Raw genomic sequence first — 25,339 nt, forward strand, 5'->3', positions numbered from 1 at the left:
ACATGAGAGATTCTACATTCACTTTTTAGACGGCTTTGTAATTTATTTTTCAAGAGAACAAGTCAAACATATAAAATCACCTTTAACAAGGAACTTCAGATCCTTCAGTGGGTGTCCATGTGAATTTTCAATAATCCTGCAATCATTGTTTACCTAGGTGACCAAGTCTATCATGCTATAATGTAAAAATACTTTGATCAACTAACTTCTGGTTAGTAATACTATGTGTTTCAATGAAGCTTGGCAAATTGTTCTTTCTAAAACTTGCTTCTGGCCAGTTTTATAAATCTTTATTCATGGTTTCAATATGAAAATTATTTTGTCGAATATCCTTAAAACTCAATAAGTTCCTATGTGATTTACTAGAATATAAGGCATCATTTATGTATAATCTTGTTGCTTCAGGTAACAAGATAGTAGCTCCTCCGGAGCCTTCAATAAAATTACTAACTTCTGAAATAGTATTCACATTGGTTCTTGTCATTAATAAGTTTGAGAAAAAATTCTTGTTTCTTAGAATTGTATGCCTAGTGGCACTATCAATAAGATAATGCTCTTTATAATTGAGAACTGTAATGGGTTGATCCATTCTATATAAATAAAAAAAATATATAATAAGTAAAGTAAAACTTCATTCATAAAAATATAAAAAATAAACAACATTGAAAAGAAATAGCCTACAAATTAAAGTAAACATAATTTGATAATGAAAACATGCTAATAACATATGGGATAAATATTTAATCAACAAGCATATTGAAATTCTCAATAATGTCACCAAACTTTAGGAAAAGCTCAGGGAGATCTTCATCATTTCGAATGGACTGAAAAAAAATCTGATGCATCTATGTGGGTATTGTTTGATATTCTAGCCTCAACAAAATTAGTCTCAACTTTTTTACCCTTTGCTTTCAAAGAAGTCTGGTAGATTTAACTAGATGTTGTGTCGTACAACAGGTACAAGACCAATGTCTAGACTTTTCACATACAAAGATCTCCGTTCCATGCCCCTTCCTTGAAGAAGTAGCATTTGCTTCAGAAAATGCTATTGAATTTCAGGAAGTGGTTTGAAACCAATAGGTCGGGTGTAATAGTTATTCAACAAAAGTTGATTATTTTCTTCTAGAACAAGTAGGCATGAAATCAACTTTGAATAGATTTTGAACCCTTGGTCCCTGAACTATTGCTGGAGTACAAGGTTAGATGCATGAAAAGTAGAAAAAAAATTTCTAGCATTTGTTCATCCTTCACGTCTTCTTCATATAATCTCAATTTTGATACAATTTGAAATATCTTAGAATTGTATGAAGCAATTGTCTTGAAATCTTACAATTACAATTGTACCCACTCATATCTTGCACATGGTAATATTACAGTTTTTTTATGGCCAAATTGATCCTTTAAACTCTTCTGGAGTTGAAAAGGACTTTTGACCGTTAAATATTGAGACTTCAAGATCTCGTGGAGATGATGATAAAGCAAAATCATCGTTTTACCACAGTCTTGCTCAGAAGCATTAGTATTTTCTTTTATTGTCCTAGGTTGCTACATGCTAAATGCAGCTCAGCATCAAGAACCCATCATAGATAGTTTATTCTAGAAATATCAAGAGCATTGAAATTCAATTTTGTGAGATTCTCCATTAAGCTACAACAAGTTAACATGCACTTTTAGCATAATTCTACAAAAAAATACGGGATTTGAGGTGGGTGAATGATTTTTTTATCATTTGGCACGGTTCGATATGAACCGTCACTGCAGACGGCATTACTAATATTTGAGAACGGTTGGTGAATGACCGCTCCAATTTGGAACGGACATTGTAACACATTGGTAATGATTGTTCCTATTGTTGTATTTTAATATAATAATTTCTTTTTTTTCAATTGGAACAGAATGGATAAAATTTCGAACGATTTTATAATTTAATTCGCATTATTTTTGAAATGGACTTTGTAATACTGAAACCTGAATTTTGGAACTGTATTTATTTTGATCGATGATATATTTAAGAACGGTCATTGAAATTGTTTGGTGGTCAATGTTTGAAATAGTATTAGGAACGGCCAAATTTTGCTTGGAATAGTCTGTTGTAACTGTTTTAGAAACAGTCAATCTTATTTAGGAACACATTTTTATAACTATTTAGCATTAGTATTAGGAACGATTTTTGTTTAGATTTGTTATATTTTCTTTACAATTTAAAATCGTTCTTAATTTTTTCATTTATAATTAAATATTTAGAAATTATTTAATTTATATATTTAATAAATTTTAATAAATAATTCAATTTATGTATTTTGATAAATTTAATAAATAATTTAATTTATGTATTTTAATACATTATAATAAATAATTAATTTAATTAATAAAAGTTTAATTAATTATATTTATAAATTTAATTAATTGAATAAATATGAAATAATATAATGTAATAAACTTTATTAATAAATATGAATAATTAGCAGAAAAATATTATTCTAATATAAATTATTATTATTTGATTGCAAAATTGAGAAAAATATTAATCCTAATCTAAATCCTCTTCATCAGCGTCGTCCATTTCATTGTCGTTCCGTGTTGGGGGTTCTGTCAGAGGTTGTGCTACGGCGGTAGCGGAGGACTGTGACAATTACACAAATTTCACAATAAATGACAGAAATTACACAAAATTACAGAAATTACATAATTACACAATAATTACCAAAATTACACAAGATGATCTAGATTAAATAATATTTTCAGAAATTACATAATAATTACCAAAATTGCATATTATGATCTAAATTACATAATAATTGCAGAAATTACATAATTATACAATAATTACAGAACAATATTTTCAATAATTGCCTAAATTACATAATTATATCCTAATTACACAATATGTCGTAAATTGCATAATAATATACAAATTTAAATTTCTAAAAAAATTTAAAAAAATTCTGAAAAAAAAATTCATGAAAATATTTTAATTTCAATAAATAAATTATGCAGAATTTTTTTAAAATAAAAAAAAATATTTAAAATTCAAAAATTTGCTTTTGCAGCCCACTAGCTGCATTATTGAGACTTGAATGACAACCATGATCAGCAAATTCACTCAAAAACATGAAGATATGAAGATCATCCACTTCTATAAATTGAACCAATTGAAGGAGAGAAACACACAACTCACTTGGAGCTAGCATTTTTCACACACTCTCACTACTCTAGCTTCTTAGTACAAGTTGTTGTTCTTATTCTTCTTCCCGACTATATTTATCATCCACTTCAGGGAATGAAATCAAGAATTGCATGTGTCTACTTCTAGTGGTAATATCAATTCACTATAAGAAAACAGGGTATCAGAGACGAAAATTTAGAGACGGAATTAAATCCGCCTTTGATAAAGACAGATTTAGAGACCGAATTTTTTTTTATTGGTTATTTTCGTCTGCATTTTCGTAGCTAATTTATCTTTAATTAGCCACGAAAATTTCCGTCTCTGATGTCATAAATAGTAATTTTTTTATTTATGAAAATATTAAAACACAAAAATAAGAATTTTTTTATTTATGAAAATAAGTTGAAAAATTTTATATGACATGATTAAATATATATATATATTTGTATAATTTTAATGTATTAAAATTTAAATTTTAATAATTACAATAATATTAAAAATAAAGTTTTTATTAATTTTTTTATTATCATCTAAATTGACATATATTATAATTATTAATCAATATCATACATTTTATTTTAGATAATAATAATTTATAGGACTTTTATTTATACATTTAATCTTTATACAAAAATAAATTTAATCAACAACTTACTAAATTAAAATATTTTTTTATAATTAAAATTTAGTCATCCGCATTTAGCTCCTCTAATCATGATTGTAGTTGCTTATGTATACAATACTTATTTATTTATGCAAGACAGATTGGGACTTGAGGTTGGCATGTCTTCTTTTATCTGCATTTGATTGTGAGGAGGATAACTTTTGGCAGCTGTATGGTGACTTTTGTACTAGCTTGCTTCTAGCTACAGAGGTCTGAATCTGCTTGCACCTTTTTAAATTATTTAATGGTTCTATGCATGCAAGATGTACTTTTAACAAAAGCTAACAAAAGCATGTCAAATAGCATGTCTCAAGTAGCACATCAAATAGCATGTGGGACTATTTGATCTGACGAGAAGCTTATTGAGTTAACAAGAGTTGTGGAGGATATGCGCTCTAATGCTACAAGGATGGAAAAAAAATTTTCAAGATGAGAAGAAGAAAATAGAAAATTATTTGAAATTGCTCTTTGAAGAGGCTCGAAAGAGGGAGGCAGACCTACAAGAATTGGTTCGAAAATTACTTTAAGATGTGGGATACACAAACCATCAATTTGCTGGTGGGTCTGGACAGCAGGAGCAACAATATTCTATGAAAGATAATTAATTTATTTTTTCTGTTGGTTGTTTGTCACTTAGTTTATGTTGATTTGGGTCGTACTTTGACTTATGTTTGTTGATTTGTGTCATACTTTGATTTATGTTTGTTGATTTGTAAGTACAGACATTGATATTATTTGTTAGTATTTGGTTGATACAATGACATCACTTATATTATTGTTGATTGTATTATGAGTATCTTTTTTGTTAATATTTATTATTTTTGGTTTAAATTCAGACGTTGGTATTGATTGAATGTATTTGATCTTACCATGACTAGGATATTAATTTGGGTATAGAAACTAAAAAATCTGTCAAAAAAAGCCAAAAACAAAAAATTAAAGACGGATTAGAGACGGAAAATTTTGTAAGTTTAGAGACCTAATCAGGGACGGATTAGAGACGGACATTTTCTGCGTTTCAGAGACGAAATTAATAAACAAATACTTTATCTTTAGAGACGGAAAGTTTTTTTTATCGACACAATCAGAGACGGATTGCCCACGGAAATCAGAGACGGAGTACCCTAAAACTTTCTTCTTATTTGTCGACAGAATCAGCGACGGAAATGTTCGGTCTGAGAATTAGAGACGGAATATTTCCGTCGCTAATATTTGGCCACGGGGCTTTCAGCCACAGACTCTGGCGACAGATTTTTCCGTCTCTAATTTATTTTAGAGATGGAAATCCTAGTTTTAGACGGAAATTTTCGTCTCTGATACTCTATTTTCTTGTAGTGATTATAATAGAATATTTATTTATATATGTTCCACTTCAGGAGATATTGAAATGTATAGAACATGATTATTCACATCTCATTATTAAATAATCAAGAATAAAAATAACTATAATATTATAGAGATAAACAAATACAAAATAAAAATTACACGTAAAAAAATTAACATTCTACCTTAATCGAGCGTAACATGTTATAAACTTAAAAAAAATTCTAAATTTATCAGTCTGTCACTCCTAATAGTATATAAGAAAACAATAACAAATGTATTCTCCCCAAATCTCTTTTCTCATTCTTCCAAAACTTATTTAGAAATGATAACATAATTGTATTTATAGACCATCAAAATTGTGGTTACAAACTATTCTAATAAATATTATAAAACACCATGGGATACAAAAGGGTATAAGAATTATGAGGAAATACCAAGAGATGTATGCATTTATATATATACATGTATTTACAATAGAAATGAATTAGTGACATGCACAGTAAATATATAGTTGTCTCTAAACCATTACTTTAACTTATGATTTTATCCTTATATATATAACTCCAAAAAAATTATAATTTTAGTTCCAAGTTTTATTTTGGTTAAATTTCTGACAGAAACAATATGTGCTAAGTACAAACTCCGTTAAATTTTGAAAGAAATTAAAATTATTTCTATCAGAAATTTAATGGAAGTAAGATTTAGAATTGAAATTACAAACTTACTTTTTTGTAATTATAAGAAGCAATATAGTAAGTTCAAAAAAATGAGGGTGAATAGCAATTTACCCTCTTTTATATTGAAAATGAGCACATTAATCTCCAATAAAAAAAAATATAGTAATTTACCCCCTTATACTTTTTAAAATGAAGCAATTTACCTCCATACACAGGGAGGTAAATTGCTTCATTTTAAAAATTATAAGGGTAAATTGTTGTATTGTAAAAAATATAGGGAGGTAAATCGCTACTTATTTTTTCATAAAGGTATAATTTGCTCATTTGCGATATCACAAAGGGGTTGCTTGCATTTTTCCCTCAAAAATAATAAGATGAAAATCACCAAAAAAATAATTTTTTGAAAGCAAAATGCAATTTTCCAATCAATCATCTGTTTACTCGTATAAATAACTACAAATTCTTTGGAAAACCTCAACATTTTTTTAAGTCATACAACAAAACAATGAGAAACATATGAATAACTACAAATTCCAATGTGAAGGCCGAACAGTCAGCAATTTTAGCGGAACGAAGCACATGTAGTACTGTCCTGAAAGTCCGAGCATTCATACACTACGCTCCGTTCATTTTATTAATTTGCAGACGTCACTATATTAAAAATAATAATAATATTCAGGGCACAATTTGACTTTAATGTTTCATAATTAAATGAAATGATTTATTATAAAAACTCGTATTAAAATGATTGATTTTTAAAACATTATTATGACATTTAAATCCAAAATTTTGCTTGAAGCTAACAAGATTGACCTCATTCTTAAAGTTATTTGTAAAAATTAATAAATTATTTAACGAACATAATGGATAATTAATTAGACAATAAAAACTACAGTGTGATTGAAAGCTACAAATATTGTAATTCGTATCAAAATGTGGTTTTGATTAAAATATAATTTAAAATGCATTTGCACTCGAAATAGACAGTAAAAGTTTGTTTAGTTTGGGTGAAAAATGTGTGTATTATGTTTTCTTGAAACAAAAAAAAAAAAGAAAAGTGAAATTAAAAGGAATGTATTAATAAAAGTCTCATGTTTGATTAGAGAGAATAAATGGAGAGGAAGTAAAACTAGTTATACATGAAATTCTTTCCGAGATTCAATCTTGTTTTCTTTCAAAATTGGACAAAAAAATAAAAGCATAACACTGAAAATACGAAAAAAGAATACCCATTTTATTTTTATTTACTATATTATCTGCGGACATTGTTTTACAATTGAAAAGAAAACTCATTTTATTTGAGATATTCGCACATAAAATATATTTTATTATGTTTTCGGTATGCACATTTTTGTTACTAGGTTCTCAAGTTTAATTTGATAATTTTTAAAATTTTAAAATTATTTTAATATAACTTATTTATTTGTTTATGCAAAATGATGAAAAAATAATTAGCTGGTAGAATTATAAAAACTAGTCTTTCCTTTACAGTTTATTCTGTTTGTACTAGACAACTGGGAGTATTTGATATTCATTTATTTTTTCATCGTACCAAAAGAAAAATTATTACTTTTTCCACTCCTCATTCCCCTTTCACCTCCCCTCTCCGTTCCCGTTATTGAACCGAACAAAACCTAAATGATAATTTTAAAATTATCACTAAAAATATATATTAAGTGACAATAATTTCAGTCTTGTCAAAATATAATATTACTTACTAACTATTAACATTAATTTTTCATAAATCTATTATTATAAACAATTGGAAACACATCTATAATGTCATTATATTTATTATTACTACACTATTACTAATTGCCTATAACAATTTTATGCAAAAATAATTTTGTCACTAATTAATGTTAGTGTAAATTTTTACACAAAAATTATCATTACTAAAATTATGAAAATTATTATATAAAAAAATAATGTTGTTTTATATGTATATTAACTATTTATAATTTTAATATCATTATATAATTTTTTACAGTTAATTAATGTTCTTTTTATTTTGCAAAAGAAAGAAAAGAAAACACTACGTTTAGTCAATAGTGAAACACATTTAAGATAAAGTTTAGAGCTAACATGTAATTAAGTCGAACTTCAACCCCTTTTATTTTCTTATTTTAAAAACATAGATAGTTTAATTATTACATGAAAAGTAATTAATAATTTAAGCAATTTAAATTAGAATTACAGTAATATATAAGTTGGTATTGTTAATAAATACAAACGAATTGTGGACATTAAAATAATATGGTCATAATTTGAACCAGAAAAGAAGTCAGTTATTAATAAATGAGATCACATATCTATTAACTTGAATAATTTACAAAAATCGACTAAGGTATCACTCTTAAAAAATTGAGTTTTTGCTACAATTTAGATGACTACGGTTTAAAAATCGTGATAAATCAATATTATTAACCACGATTAAACAAAATCAGAGTAAAAATTTAAAATTTTACCACGATTAATCAATATTCACCATTATTTTTAGCCATAACCAAAATATTTTTCATGGTTTTAGCCATAGCTAATGGTACGATCACACTGGCAGAAACAACGACTAGTAGTCGTTACGAAGCCGTGATTGATTTGTATTTGCCATGATTTTCGTCTTTTAGATATAGTATTTTACCGTAGTGAAATATAATATTTTTTGTAGTGTATATTTACCAACTCTTGGACAATTTTTGAAACAAATGAATCTTTTTTGTTCGATTTTTTAAAATACCATTTATATATCTAGCTATATTATTATAAAAAAAATCTTGCTGTCATATCATGTTTTTAATAAATTCGTTGTTAATTACCAACAAATGTACTCTCATTTCTAATTTCCTAGCTATTGTCATAATTTTTTGTAGTGTAGGACAAATTAATACCAACTATTACGATCAGACAAAATCAATGCAAAAGCTTAAATTTTACCAGAATTAATTACTATTCATCATAATTTTATTTATAATCAAAATATTAGCCATGATTTTAATTATAGTGATATTTTAACCTCGTAAAAAATAATAATTAATAATTTTTATGCAATCATAATTAATTAATATTTACTATATTTCTTTTACCTGACACCATAGTTATTATTGATGGAAAAAAAGTTATATTTGTTCTGAAGATTCAATTTCAATTTCTATTGCAGCTCTAAATAAAGAGTGAAGACATAATGGACTCATGGTGATTGATCCAAAACGTACCACGGAAAAGTCTGGGAGATGTTCAATTGGTACACTGACAGAGAAAATAGGATGTCTGAGTCAAAAATGTTGGGCCTATTATACATAGATTACTACAAAAATTAGAAGAAATCATTAAGAATCTATTACAAAAACATGCCCAAAATTCATCATAATAAAAAGAGATAATTACACTCTCCTCCCGAGATTTAATGTAAATTACACGTAGATTTACTGTAGTTTGAAAAAGTACATATAACACTACTGAGGTTTGCTTTCATTTAATAAATAAGTCCTCATATTAGTCAAACTTCACTGAATTTGCTGATATTAAAAAAAAATTATAAGAAATTCTATATTTATCCCCAAATTGACTTATTATTGTACTGTAGGTCAAATAAATTTTTTTATAATCAAATTACCCTCATACGCTTTCACGCATTAATAAATGAAATGAGGTATATTTTCACCGTTATAACGATAGTTTAGTTCGTAAAAAAAATGTTTGACCTGCAACAAGTCAGTAATAAGTCAATTAGGGATAGATATCAATTTTCATTCAATTTTTTTGTTAATATCAGCAAATTCACTAAATTTTGACCAACAGGAGACTTATTTGTTAGACAAAAATAAATTTCCAATGTATTAGATGTAATTTTTCGAACTACGTAAAACTTATGTATAATTACACAAACCTTAGAAAGGAAAGTATAACTATCCCAAATAAAAAATGTCTGGATTACTGCAAAGAACACCAAAAAAAAAATAAAAGAAAAAACAAATTGGACAAAATTGATAATCTCTAAGTATTGATTTCTTTACACAATTCCCCTCTAAAGGGAACAAAGAATAGTAATAATTGTCCTAACAAATCATAATATCAATAAGATCTTTTGAGATGCTTGAAACCCAGAGATGAATCAAAGCAATCCAGCTTGTCTCTATACAAATTCATCATTTTTAACAATTCAGTCACCTTCTCCTTTAATGTTCTTTCACCACAGCCAACTTGTAGCACCACCAGTAGCTTCTGGAAAGCCCCAAGCTCCACAGCCTCCACCAATGCATTTTCACTAATTTCTCCTAAGCTTAGCTTCCAAAGGGTTGAGATAGAGAATGCTGTCGCCGTATCTGACACACGCAGAATCTTCTTTACGAGTAATGGGATGGTTAACGCGTTGGTGTACGCGCTATCCCTTCCTTCTTCCAAGTTGCAAACAATATCCAACACTCCTAAGGCCTTCTCACACATGCTTTTATTACCATCAACAAGGATGTCAAGAATCAAAGGGATTAACCCCAGTTGGACAAACCTCAACGTGATCATGGGACTCTTCTCTTGTAATAACATCATGTTGTGAATCACCACTAGACATGCTTGTGTGGCTTTAGGGCAAATTGGTACTTTCACAATCCTAAGCAATGTCTCTTCAATGCCGTCAATCTCCACTAGTCCATCCACACAACCTTGATCCTCAAGAATCAGCTCTTTCAACACGAAAATTACGTTTTGCCTTGATGATAGGTCTTCGTCCTTCAAGAACGAGGTCATGCAACGCAGGGAAATTGCAGATTTCAACTTGGAGACGCCTTCTTCGCCTAGCGGAAAACTCCATGTCAATGCGGACAAGGTCTCCTTGAGCAAATTCACGTGTTTTTCTACTGAAAAATGAGAGAACATCTCGAACATATCCGCCAATGCTGACCCAATACCGTTGCCAATGATGCAACGCTTATTACGTTCACTTTCCTTAGCCGAAGTCATGATCTTAACAACCAATTCTTGGCACTTTTTCTCGTCTCCATCTTTAGCTGCAGCCGACATTCTTGCACAAACCTCAGAAACCTCATACGGAGTTATAGGAACTCGAGGGGTTGGGATCCTCTCAACTCCGTAGGACTTATGCTCGACGCACCAATCTTGGATCATCTTCCTCAGGGCATGATTTGGGATTTGATCAAAATTTCTCAAGACTTGATTGGTCACGGGGCACGTAAAGTTCCCCATGTCCATCCACTTCTCGATGCTCTCACGATCATACGTTATCCCGGTGGACAACGACACAGGGTCCTTCATTAAATCGAGGGAAATGGGGCATCTAAAATGAGTAGGAACCGTGAGTTCCATACCTGGCTTGATCCCTTCCGGCGCCCCTTTTTTTCGGGCGGCTCCTCCACCACGGCCGCCCCGTCTCCGCCATAAGAACGTCATAATAATGTAAAAGAAAATCAAAAACCTAACAAAAAAGGTAAGATTCTTGATCAACTAAGGGGAGAAAATTTGATGATGGGGTTATTTTTGTTGCTAATAGAACTTAAATAATTGTGGCTTCTAGTTTGTGATCATATTATATATGGGAAATGGACTTGTAGGGGTCAAAGACACGTTCAATGTGGGAATTAGGGGAAAAGAGAAACTCGGAATTAGGAAAGGTTCAAAATCGTGGGAATTAGGGCAGGTTTAACAACGTTGTAGTATTTGAATTGAATGTTTGACTGTTGAATGTTTGAAAATGGGAGTCCATTTGTTAGCAAATCACAAGGATAGAAAGAATAGAGGGGAGATTTTGACCTGCTGACCCAGTCAGGTTCAGCGCGGCTACTCGGTGTCTGACCAGGTTTTTTTGATTTATTGTTGAGAACAAGAATTGAAAATTCCAGATATGAGGTGTGAAGGCGACCCCAGCAGGAAATTTGTATACATTAGCGTTTATTTGGGTTTAATATGTAATTTATCTTATTATGATATTGCAAATAAGCAATTACCCACTATAAAAGAATAATAGCAATTTACCGTCTTATATTTTTTAAAATGAAACAGTTTATCTCTCTAGACAAGGAGGTAAATTACTACTTTATTTTTTCATAGCAAATAATTTGATCATTTACAATATCACAAAAAGATTCTTTACAATATTTATAGATTTTGTTTTATTGCACTGTTGCATAATATTATATTAGTACTGGTTTGATTAAAGAAGATGTCAGTCTTGGAGATGCAGATATTTTATGAGTTCCGTATGTCTAATACATACTGGCAAAAGCAATCATTTGTTAGTTGCTATTTAAATTAAACTCATAATTATATTTAAGAGATTTTCTCTTATAAATTTATTAGTATAATTTTATTGTTGATCTGGGTCCAGGTCACGTAGTCAAATCCCGAACTAGTGCTATAATTTCAGAAAACGTTAGATTTATTGAAAAGTCACCAATTAAGACCTTCCATTGCAAGATCGAGATCGAACACAATGAATATTATTCTAAAAAATAGTGTCCCTCGAGTCTAAATGGTTTTGAAGTATTTATAGAGTCATATATGTGTATTTTCATAAATCCATGTGCTGTTCGAGGGAAAGGAAGTGTGGCCGGGGGAAGAGATACAGAGAAGCTATAGGGTGTTGAGGTTTTCTGGTTTTGTTTTGTCAGTTAGGGTTCGATTTTCTTATTTCGGTTTCTTCAGCAATCTAAGTGTCCTTTTATTTAAGTTATAAAATCTCTGATCGTTTTCTTCTCAGAAAACAATATATCTCACTGGAAAACAATTATCCCATACCAAATTTGCAATCATTTGATAAAAAATGTTTGCGATTTGTTTACTAGACATTTGAATTTTGAGTGTTAATTTGTACAAACTAATTCGGATTTGATTTATTACATATAATTACGCTACAAAAAGTATAATATTTAATCATGGTTAATTGTAAAAATTAAAAAGTCATAGTAAATAGTCATTAACCATGGCATACAATGGTTGTTGGCTGGCTAAACATTTACCGTGACTCTATTTATCATGACTCTTAGCCATGGCAAATAACTTTTTTTCTTGATAGAAAATCTATGATTTTGCATCGATTTTATTTAGCCATGATTAACAAAAATTATTTAAAATAATTTTTAATCCATAATTTTTAAAATTATAGTCAATAGTCACTTTTGTTTTTTTGTAGTGTTAACAGGTCGAGCTTAGCCAAGTTTTTTCGTGTTTCGCGAAAATTTGAAACTTAACTCAAACTCTTATTGGTAAAAAATTAAGCTACTCAAGCACGACTTTGAATAAAATCTATTTCAATTTTACTTAATTAATTATCAACCTCTTAAAAACAAATTTTCAAGCTGGAACCTTGGTTAAACACTAGAAAAAATTTAATATTTAATTATAATTAATTATCATAATTTAAATAAATAGTTGTAGTAAATAGTAACTACTACTACCACAAAATGATTCACGATAAAAAAAAATTGAGTTTCCGCTACACTATAACCACGATTATATAAAATCAAAATAAAAATTTAAACTTTTACCATGACGAATCAATATTCATCATGGTTTTTAGCCTTAGAAAAAATATTTTGTCATGGTTTTAGCCATGACTAATATTTAGACCAAACCTGCAGAAACAACAGCTAATGGTTGTCGCAAAATCCTAGTTGATTTGTATTGACCATGATTTTATTCTTTCGGCTATAGTAATTAACCGTAGTGAAAAAATATATTTTTTCTAGTGGTTGTTGGCCGTGATTTTTATTAATGTGGATAAAATATTTATCATAACAAAATCATTTATTATGGCTCATAGCCATGAAAAAATAGTTCCACGACGGACAATCTAATTTTTTTGTGTAGCTATAATTAATAATAATTGTTTATTATAATTTTAGTCTATACACAATAAAAATATAGTGTTGAGCGGAAGGAAGGTATTGGTTAATTGAGTTGCAGAAAATAGATATAGAGTAGTATACAGAGCAACACCTGCAGAACTGGCTCTATGAAGAACAAGCGTGTTTTCCGATTTTATGTTTTTTATTCTTCTGTATAAAGCTCTTGCGTTTTTATAATTTGTTGCTGAGGTGTGTGCCACTTGGCGCTGAGTTGTAATGGTAGTTAGTTAGTTTGGTCTAGTTTGATATTTTTGTTGATCATCTTCCTTAGGAGTATTTAAGCCTCTGTACAAGGCACTGCAAGATGAATGAGAAAATATGCTCTTTTCTCCTGCATATGGCGTGTGAATTCTCTGTCTTTTTAGCACATTTCACTGTCATTCTCAACATGGTATCAGAGTCTTCCTTGTGGAGGTCTCTGGATATCTTTGTGAATGCGGCATAAGTGAGATTTGATTCTGTCATGGCTACGGCATATTATAGTGGCTCTTTGGGAAACGATGAAACGTCGCGAGGTGTTGCATATCCCGAATTTATACAGTTACAATCTTCAGATCACCCTGGGATGGTGATGGTATCAGCCTTACTCACTGGTAAGAACTACTTTACATGGAGAAAGCAGTGAAGCAAGCGCTTACGGCGAAAATGAAATTGAACTTTATTGATGGCACGGTGATTCGGCCTGCTGCCAACACAAATGAATTTAAGAGATGGAATCGTATAGATTCGATGGTCACAATCTGGATCCTAAACTATATGTCTAAGGATTTGGCATAATCATTCATGTATGTGGCGTCTTCGCGAGAACTTTGGCTAGAGTTGGAAGCACGTTTTGGCGAGAGCAATAGTCCTATGATTTATCAATTCCATAGAGAGATTGGGGAGGTAATGCAAGGCAACATGACCACCACTGAGTACTACACTAAGCTGAAAAGACTCTGGGACGAGCATATGTGCCTAGCGCCTACACCAAAGTGCATTTGTACTGGCTGTAGTTGTGGCATCAACAAGGCTATGGCTGATTTGATTGCGTCAAATCATTTGATCCAATTTTTGGTTGGTTTAAATGCAGTATATGATCAATCTTGGAGTCAAATACTCTTGTTAGAGCCTTTACCTTCAGTTACTAAGGCGTATCCCATGCTCCTTAGGATGGAAAAACATATGCAAGTTAGCCTAAGTAGCACGAAAATGAATAGTGGAGCTGCTTTTCAATTAAGGGGCTAGACTTACAAGAAGAAACAACCATCAGACAAGAGACATATAATATGTGATCATTGCCAGAAACTGGGACACACGAAGGACAGTTGTTTAAAATTGCACGGTGTACCTGATTGGTACAAAGACATAACAGAGCAAAGGAAGAAATCTAGAAGAAGAGGCAGAAGTTTTACTGCATTGGTGTCAAATGATCAAGTTGCCAGAGTTTTTGAGGGTAATTATCCAAACATAGAGAACGATTGTTCGAACAGAGATGAAGAAGCTGATGCAAGATGAAACACCTTTGGATCCCCTTAAAGTCAATTTCGCACAATTGGACAATTTTGCAGGTAATTGTGTGAATCCTCCCTCTGTGATTTCCAGTCACTGGATCATTGATTGTGGTACGACTAACCACATTTGTGCAGACATCCGCTTGTTTCATTCTTACACCAAACTCACTACTCCGTTGGTTATTCACTTACCTAATGAACATACACAATCCATTTCCCACATAGGTCTAGTGCATCTCACCATAGAAATTGAGCTTACACAAGTTTTGCATATCCCTATTTTCTCAGTTAACTTGCTCTCAGTAAGGCAATTATGTGCTTCCTTGCTTGTTCAGTTCAATTTTCTGACCTCTTTTTGTACTCTGCAGGACCAGAAGATTAGAAAAGTTCTGGCTAAAGCTCGTTTGATTAAACATCTCTATGTCTTAGAATCAGTCAATGTACCAGCAAGAATGTTGCTTGCGAATACTGAATGTACCTCTTCTTCATGTACTGCTGTCACGAGTGAAATATAACTTTGGCATCAGAGGCTTGGACATTTTGTCCAGAAAATTAATGAAACACTAGTAACCTCAGTTAGATTGCATTTCAAATCCTTGTGAGATTTATCCTCTTGCAAAAATGCAGAATTACCATTTGAATCTAGTAAAATTCGTTTAAAAATAGCTTTTTCTCTTGTTCATCTTGATATCTGGAGACCATACAAGGAACTCACTACGTTTGGATGCCATTATTTTCTAACTATAGTGGATGATTTCAGTCCACTTGGACTTTTTTCATGAAATTTAAGAGCTAGACTTTAGAGATATTTCAGAATTTCTGCAAATTGATTTCTACTCAATTCAATAAGCCAATCCATGTTATTCGCACCGAAAATGGCTCCGAATCTCTTAGCTCTGCATTCCAAAGTTTTCTCCTTAGCTCTGTTATTCTTCACCAGTGCAGTTGTGCTTACACTCCACAACAAAATGACGTTGTGGAGCTCAAGCACAGATTCTTTCTTGAAATTGCTCGCTCAATCATGTTCCAAACTTCTTTCCCTCATCGTTTTTGGGGGATAGTTGATGCTGATTGGGGGGGCTGTGCTGATACTCGTCGCTCGCTTACTAGGTTCGCATTTTTTCTTAGCCCTGCTCTCATCTCTTGGAAAACCAAGAAGCAGTGTACGATTTCTCGATCTTTCACCGAGGCTGAATACCGTAGCATGGTAGCTACAGCTTGCGAATTGCAGTGGATATCTTACTTGCTTCGTGATTTTGGTGTTACTATTTCTGGTCTTATTCCGTTCCACTGTGATAATAAAGCAGCGTTGCATATTATGGCTAATCCTATTTTTCACGAGCGTACGAAGCATCTTGACATAGATTGCCACATTGTTTGTGATCTTTATAAGGCTGGATTTCTTCTTCCCGTGTTTGTTCGAAGTAAGGATCAGGTTGTGGATTACAAATCCGCTGTCTAGCCCGGTTTTCTTCCTCTTTTGCGCAAGTTGGGCTTGTTTGCCTTCGCCCCAAGTCCAACTTGGGGGGGGGGGGGGTGAGCAGAAGGAAGGTATTGGTTAATTGAGTTGCGGAAAACAGATACAGAGCAGCACCTGCAGAACTGGCTCTATGAAGAAGAAGCGTGTTTTCTGGTTTTACATTTTTTATTCTTCTGTATAAAGCTCTTACGTTTTTATAAGTTGTTGTTGAGGTGTGTGCCACTTGGCGCTGAGTTGTCATGGTAGTTAGTTAGTTGGGTCCAGTTTGTTATTTATGTTGATCATCTTCCGTAGGCGTATTTAAGCCTCTGTACAAGGCACTGCAAGATGAATGAGAAAATCTGTTCTTTGCACCTGCATATGGCGTGTGAATTCTCTGTCTATTTGGCACATTTCATTGTCGTTCTCAACATATAGCCCATAATAATTTTTTTTCTAGTAAAACTACAATTAAATACAAATTTTCAAGCTGGAACTTCTATGCTAATTTGTATGGAAGAATTTATATTTGACAAAATGATTCGGGGAAATAATTTTCAAAGATTTCGTATTAAATGAATTTAAATTTCATCTACGGTTAAAATTATTTTCGTCTATTACATTTTAGCTGAACTTCAAAATCATCTGTGCCTTTTCAGTTGACTTGAAATTAGTCCGTCAAATGAATCTTTGGTAGTAATTTTCAGCCGATTATGTGATTTTCCTAAATTATCTTTTTAAATGATTTTCATCCCTCACATTTTAATTTAATTACAAATTACATTTTATGATGTTTGGACACAGATTTGTTTGAAAAAAGAATTAATCTTTTTGTTAAAGACTTCACATAATTTAGCCAGAAATTAATGCCCAAAGTTTGATAGAAAGACTAATTTGAAATCAATTCAAAAAACAAATGAAATTTTGAAGTTGGGCTAAAATGTCAAAAAAAAAACAAATTTTACCTCATAAAAAATTATAGGTAAATCACATTTTGCCATCTGAATAATGTCTATCTTTATATTTTATCATTGAAATTTTTTTTTAATATTAATTTACTATCTTAACTTTCTGAAATTTGCACTTTGTCATATATGATTGTTTTTATGTTGATCTGTTTGTTGGAAAAATATCACATATTATGCACTGTATGTGATTTTTTTTCGACCGAAAACTTGATTGAAAAATACTTATAAATGACAAAGTACAAAGATTCATAAAGTTGAGATGGTAATTGACAAAAAAAAAAATTATTAGATGTCAAAATGTAGAAACGGTCAAAGTTCATATTGCAAAATATAATTAACCCTAAAATATAATTGAAAATAAGAGTTCAAGAAATTTAAATACTTTACACCGTGGAAAATTTTCTAGAGTGAACATGGGGTTTGTTGCTTGAAACGCACGCTGTTAGAGTTGACGTCTCAGTCACAATCCACAAAAATATTTGAATTTATCTGAATGTCTCACTACATATTTTTTTACAGAAAAAATATTTGAATTTATCTAAATTAAACAAAAAGAATTTTTTTTTTTTTTTAAACTTGAAACCGTCCATTTAATTGACGGTTTCAGTTCGTTTAGTTCCAGCATTCATTTCTGGTTTTATTGTAATAATATATTGTTTGCTTTAAAAATGTGGCTGTATTTTCAGAAAAAAAAAATTAAATACTTTTGTATTAAAAAATATTCAAAATCCCATGTGTGTTGTGTTGCAAGGAAAGGGAAACGAAATGGAGGATAAATCAAACTGTTCGAAATCTCAGTAGTCAATAGTAATTAGCCTTTTCATTTTCTCGTCTGCCTTTTCTTGGCCAATTATTCATGTGAATATGAGAAAAATGCAACTAAAACGTGAGAAATTCTCTGTCGGATTCTGACAGATCAATATGTCTTCTTTCTCCCTCGTTGTGTTCCCACCACCAACGATGTCCCTTTCACACTCGAAAACGTCATCGTGTTCGGGCGATCGACCCACGCGGCGCCCTTTTCGGACTCACAAAAATAACTAATTATGTGTTCCAAAAAGAAAAAGGAGAAAATTAATTATCCTTTTCTTTGACAAAATAAAAGGAAAAAGTATGAGTTTTCACCATTATTTCAAGGATAATTGCACTTCCTTTTATTAAGGTTTAATATAATTACATGTCAATTTTATATAATTTGAGAAATTATATTTAGCACTTTTGAAGTTTGCTTCTGTCTAACAAATTAGTCTCCCCGTTAATCAAAATCCACCGAATTTGCTGATTTAACAAAAAAAAAAAATAATTTATATTTATCCCCAATTGACTTATTACAGATTAAATAAATCTATTTATGACCAAATTATCTTCATACGTCTTCACGCGTTAATGCATATGAGGAGGTATATTTTCACCATTATAAGGGTAGTTTAGTCCAAAAAAAATTGTTTGACCTACAATAAGTCAGTAATAAGTCAATTGAGGGTATATATCAATTTTTATTTAATTTTTTTATTAATATCAACAAATTTAGTGAATTTTAACTAACGAAGGGACAAATTTGTTAGACAAAACAAACCTCAAAGGTGCTAGATTAAATTTCTCAATTAGGAGGTTTAAATATAATTACATCAAACATCACCACAGAGGAGTGTAATTTTATCCCTTATTTCAACAAATTAGACACTAAGAAATCATTCTATTGCGATGAAACTTCATGAGGGAAAACATTCGTAGGAAGTTGCGACGAAATTTGTGACTACTTTGTAGAGTGGATATCACTAAGATACCTAACCAACTATTACAATCGATTTGGAGTATGAAACTTCTTAATAAATTACAAACCAAAATAATTACAAAAATTATAATGGTTACAGAAATAATAAGCAATGAAACAATCGAACGAAATAAATACTGCAGTATAAAGTAGGCTCAGATTCAAGCCAGATTCACGAACTGAGAAGGGTACACGGTCACAATGAGTCCCGCACCCACAACACCAACACACGGTTGCACCACTACCACAAAAAATCACAACAGTTTCAGCCCAGATCATAAAAATCACACTATAATATGGTCATAAAGACCTCCAAAGATTAGTTCACAGAGAACTTAGAATGAGAGATAGGTTGTATATGGTTCGTATCAGTGTGTCCATGGCTGAGAGGAGGGAAGCCCTTATAAAGGGATGAAAATGTACCAATTAAGGAAAGCATCCTTGCCATGCTTTCCTTAAGCCATTGATTTGGCTAAGGAAAAACCCCATGGAATCCGGTGGGAAAGAGGGAAGGATTTGCAGAGAGAAGAAAAGAAATCGGCGCAAGGAGAGAGGAGGAAAAAAATTGAGAGTTAGGGTTAGGGTTACCACTTAAATAGTGTGGGTAGTCGGATCGGGTCAGGTAGTGGGCCGTCTAATGGGTTGGGTTGTTGGGCCTTTTCATAGATCCTTGGGCCATAATAATATAACACACTCCACCTTGGACCATTAAAAAGAACAAGGTTCAGAGTTTGGATCTGGTTTTTATCATCAGTGCCTTCGGGCCCGCTCTAGTGTACCTGCAGAAAACTTGAATCTTACCTACAGTAGTGTTAGTCAGGAGTCAGATTTAAAATCTTTAAGCAGTTAACAAATTTCTCAACAAGAAAACACTTAGTACCCATATCAACTGGGTTTTCCTCAGTTTTGACTTTTTCTAATTTAACAATTTCTTTGCTAACAATGTCACGAATAAAATAAAACCTCACATCGATGTGTTTAGTCCTATCATGAAAAACAGGATTTTTGCAAAGTTGAATCGAGGATTGACTGTCAGAAAAAAACCATAAGTTTATTTTTAAGAAAACCAATTTCTTTAATAAGACCTTCTAACCACATTGCCTCCTTAAAGGCTTCAGTAGTAGCAATATATTGTGCCTCAGTGGTAGACAAAGCAACAATATGTTGAAATTGTGATTTTCAGCTTATGCATGAGCCACACAAAGTGAAAATGTAAGATGTAGTGGATTTTCTGCTCTCTTTTCATTAGCATAATTTGAATTCACGTAGCCAACAAGACTCATAGAGTCAGAGAATTTAGAGAAAGTTATACCTATATTGTTGGAACCACGTAAGACCTTAGAAGCCATTTTATGGCCTCCCAAAGGGGAGGTCCTGAATTCGACATATTCCTGCTAAGACAGCTTATAGCATATGGCACATTTCATGAGAAACATTATCAACCCAATGGCATTAGAATAAGGGATTTTACTCATTTTCTCTTTTTCAGAATCTTTTTTTGGACATTGATTTTTGCATAACTGAAAATGAGCAGCTAATCACACAGAGGTAGGTTTGGAATTTTCCATTGAAAATTATTCTAAGATAGAATGAATGTAAGTCCTTTTGTTTAAAAGTAAAGAAAACTTATTTCTATTTCTAGTGATGTCCACACCAAAGATTCTTTTTTCATCACCATGATTTTTCATTTCAAAATTTTTGGAAAGATCTTTTTGTAAAAATTCAACCAGTTTTACGCTATGACTAGCAATGAGCATATCATCAATGTATAATACAAGAAAAATAGGGACATCATTCATAAATTTAAAGTAGAGGCAATGATCATAATTACTTCTTTTGAAGTTAAGAGAAAGCATAAACATATCAAACTTTTAATTTCATTGCCTTGTTGATTGCTTCAAACCATATAAAGATTTTTTCAACAAGCAAACTTGATCAGGTTTGTTTTTATCAATAAAGCCAATGGGTTGATGCATATAAATATTCTCGTCAGGGTCACCATGCAAAAAAGAAGTTTTGACATCCATTTGTTTTAACTCCCAATCAAAATGAGCAGTAAGAGCAAGAATTATACGCACAGTAGTGTATTTAACAACCGAACAAAATATTTCATTATAATCAATATCTTCCTTTTAAGTGAAACCCTTAGCTACTAATCTAGCTTTATATTTTATAGGTTTTTCTTGTTTGATTTTAAAAATCCATTTACAATCCACTAAGGAACAGTTTTTGGGTTTAGGCACTAGATCCCAAGTATTATTATCCTTTAAGGATTTTATTTCCTCGTTCATGGAACTAAGCCATTCTTTTGATTTTAGAGCTTCAGCTACGTCTGAGGATTCAGAATTTTCAATGTTGAGTGCTACTTGCTTTAAACCTAGAAGGGATCCTATGTTCTCTTCTACTTCTATCCCATGCTAGTTGGTAATTATCTAGGGAGGTTTCATGGCTTTCTAGAGGCACTTCTATGTTTTGTTGTTCAATATTCTCCTCTAAAATTTCTCCCCCTGTTGGTTATCCTCCACCTTATTAAAGGTTTGTTCTTTTTTGTCTACTTCTAGCTTTGAAAGGCACGGTATTTCATTTTCATTTAAAGTTATGTCCTTACTAATTATAAGTTTGAAACCAAGATGACTATGAACCCATAATCTATACTCTTTTACCCCTTCAGGATAATCAATAAAAACACATTTGAGAGATCTAGGTTCAAGTTTGTTAGAATTTTGATGAACAAAAGCAAAGCAATCAAAAGTACGAAGAAGAGAAATATCAGGTTTCTTACCACTACAAACAGTTTCAGGAGATTTACCAAGTATTGGCACAGAAGGCGATAAATTAATTAAATAAGCAGCAGTTAAAACTGCTTCACCCCAAGATGATTTTTGTAAGCCAGAACTAATCAACAAACATCTAACCTTTTCAAGCAAGGTACGGTTCATGCATTCAGTGACACCATTTTGTTGTGGGGTGTAGGGGTTGGTCCTGTGCCTTTTAATCCCAAATTTATTACAAAGATCAGTAAAACTTTGATTGCAAAATTCAAGATCATTATTAGTACAAAGTGATTTTAGCTTTTTTCCCTTTTGGTTTTCAACAAGAGTTTTTCATTTCACAAATTTTTCGAAAACCTCAGACTTATGTTTTAATAAAAAAAGAAAAGCTTTTCTTGAAAAGTGATCAATGATAGAAAGAAAATATCTATTTCCACCATGGGTCGGTTCTTTAGAAGGACCCCAAACATCAGCATGAATATAATCTAAGATGCAAGATGACATAGAGGGATTAGGGGAAGGTGTAACAGAAAATGCACATGATGTTGTTTACCCATAACACATTCATCACAAAACTGCATTTTATCAATCTTACCACAAAGAATTCCTTCTTTACTCAGTAATTCAAGTTCTTTTTGACTAATGTGACCAAAACGTTTATGCCACAGAGAGGTTTTATCATGCACATTCACATATGCAACAACAGAATCATATGTAACTATTCTTAAATACAAATTGTGTTTCTTTTCAGCTTTGAAAACTATTAGTGACCCTTTCACAATTTTCATAACACCCTTTCCCCATCTACCCTCCAAACCTTCCTCTTCTAGGGCAGCACATGAGATAAGATTATGTCTAAGGTCAGGAACGTATCTAACATTTTTAAGGGTTAATCTATACCCATCTTTGAAATTTAAAGAAATATCACCAATGCCTTTAATCTCACAACGTATTTCATTTGTCATTGAAACAAAATCAGAATTTTCAATTTTAAGGTTTGAGAAAATATCTTTAAAAGGACTTATGTGGAAAGTGCAGCCAGAGTCGATCAACCATTCATACATATTCATATAGTGCACATAATTCACATCACAGACAACAAATACTTCACCAGAATCATCAAAAACATTGTTCACTCTTCTTTTTCCTCAGTATGATTATCTCTGTTATCCCCTCTATGATTTTCTACAATCCTTAATATAATGACTTTCAAACCACAGTTATAACACCTTCTTTCTCTAGTTTTATCATCTCTATATGAATTATCCCTGGTTCTAGACTTACTCCTATTGTTATTTCTATTTTTGCTTCTATTTCTACTGTTATGTCTAAAGCTGGAATTTCTAAATCTAGACCTTCCTCTTACAGAATTAACCTCATGTTGATTATTACTAGGTCTATTTGCTTTTAGGTCTATCTCTTTGCTTTTTAATCCATTCACAACAGTATCTAGATTCACACTATCTCTATCATATTTTATAGCAGCTTTCGCATTAGAATAAGTATCAGGTATAGCATTCAATAACACAATAGGGGAATATTCATCAATATTTTTTATCACCCGTCAATTTTATGTCTTGTATCAGTTTAGTGAAATCATCCAAATTTTCCTCAATGTTCTTAGACAAATCAAGTTTGTATCTAAAAAAGTTTTCCAACAAAAACAGTTTACTAGGCAGAGAAGTTTCAGTGTAAAGTTCTTCTAATTTTTCCCATAATTCTTTCGAAGAATTTTGTTTTCCAACCTTTCTCAAAACGTTATCAGACAAATTAAGAGTAATAGAAGAGTAGGCATATTCATCATTTTCCAGTTGTTTTTCTTTAGAAATGTTTTCAGTGTATCTACCATTTATAGCTTTGAAAACTTTTTGTTGAATCAAAATATCCTTCATTTTTTATTGCCAAATTGAAAAGTCATTCTTTCCGTCAAAAGGTTGTAAATTGTAACCGATCATTAGAAAAATTTTCTTTAAAGATTTTAACAGAGTTTTTCAAAGAGAATTAACAAATTTTAGAAGAAAAATTTTGCAGCGGATTTTAGGCAAGAAATTATCAAAGATCACAGAAAATCACAACAGATTTCAGCAATATACCAAGGGAATTTCAAATCATAGTAAAATCCACAAAACAAAGTGGTAAGTTGCAGAAAAATCACAACAGATCAAAACATGGTTTAAGCGAAATCAATCACAGTTCACAGTTTACTAAGATCCAAACAGTATTACAAATATATGCACGAAAAATATCCCAGATAACACAAGCAAATATTATAACAGTTGAATAAGCAGAGCCAATAGATTAATAACCACAAGGCTGAGGCCTCTCCAGCCTAACACCTAATCCAGATACCCGAGGACCTCTAGGGTCCGGGCAGGAGGGAAATCAGGGGGATAAGCACCTCAACAATAGATCGAGAAATAATAAGACAAAAAATAAAAACGCAAAAATGTAAGGAGGGGTTTAAGAAAGTTACCACCGCCAGGAGCTTCTCGAATCAGAGACAATGCTCTGATACCACTATAGAGTGGATATCACCAAGATACCTAACCAACTATTACAATCAATTTAGAGTACGAAACTCATTAATACATTACAGGCCAAAATAATTACAAAAGTTATAATGGTTACAGAAATAATAATAAATAAAAGAATCAAACGAAATAAATACTGCAGTATAAAGTAGGCTCAGATTCAAGCCAGATCCACGAACTGAGAAGGGTACACGGTGACAATGAGTCCCGCACCCACAACACCAACACACGGTTGCACCACTACCACAAAAAACCACAACAGTTTCAGCCCAGATAACAAAGATCACACTATAATATGGTCACAAAGACCACCAAAGATTAGTTCACAGAGAACCTTGAATGAGAGAGGTAGTATATGGTTCGTATCAGTGTGTCCATGGCCGAGAGGAAGGAAGCCCTTATAAAGGGATGAAAATGTACCGGTTAAGAAAAGCTATGGTGGCTTTCCTTAAACCATTGATTTGGCTAAGGAAAAACACCATGGAATCTGATGAGAAAGAGGGAAGGATTTGCAAAGAGAAGAAAAGGAATTGGCGCAAGAAGAGAGGAGGAGAAAAACCGAGAGTTGGGGTTAGGGCTACCACTTAAATAGTGTGAGTAGTCGGATAGGGTCGGGTAGACTCAGGTCGAATAGTGGGCCGTCCTAATGGGTTG

At 31.7% G+C, this 25,339-nt stretch overlaps 1 protein-coding gene across 1 annotated transcript; it reads right to left on the reverse strand.

Annotated features, from left to right (window-relative positions):
- Positions 1-9,806: 9,806 nt before the first annotated feature.
- Positions 9,807-11,363, reverse strand: LOC105167761 (U-box domain-containing protein 21). Its single transcript, XM_011087579.3, has one exon. It carries the CDS (start codon positions 11,234-11,236, stop codon positions 9,905-9,907), a length of 1,332 nt encoding a protein of 443 aa, XP_011085881.1. The 5' UTR covers positions 11,237-11,363; the 3' UTR covers positions 9,807-9,904.
- Between the last annotated feature and the right edge of the window lie 13,976 nt (positions 11,364-25,339).

This window comes from Sesamum indicum, linkage group LG8 (genome assembly GCF_026168435.1).
Source record: "Sesamum indicum cultivar Baizhima isolate 11 linkage group LG8, ASM2616843v1, whole genome shotgun sequence".
Taxonomy (NCBI): domain Eukaryota; kingdom Viridiplantae; phylum Streptophyta; class Magnoliopsida; order Lamiales; family Pedaliaceae; genus Sesamum; species Sesamum indicum.

Excerpts from the sequence above, each read along its gene's own strand:
- LOC105167761 (XM_011087579.3), bottom strand. The coding sequence starts at position 11,236 with ATGACGTTCTTATGGCGGAGACGGGGCGGCCGTGGTGGAGGAGCCGCC.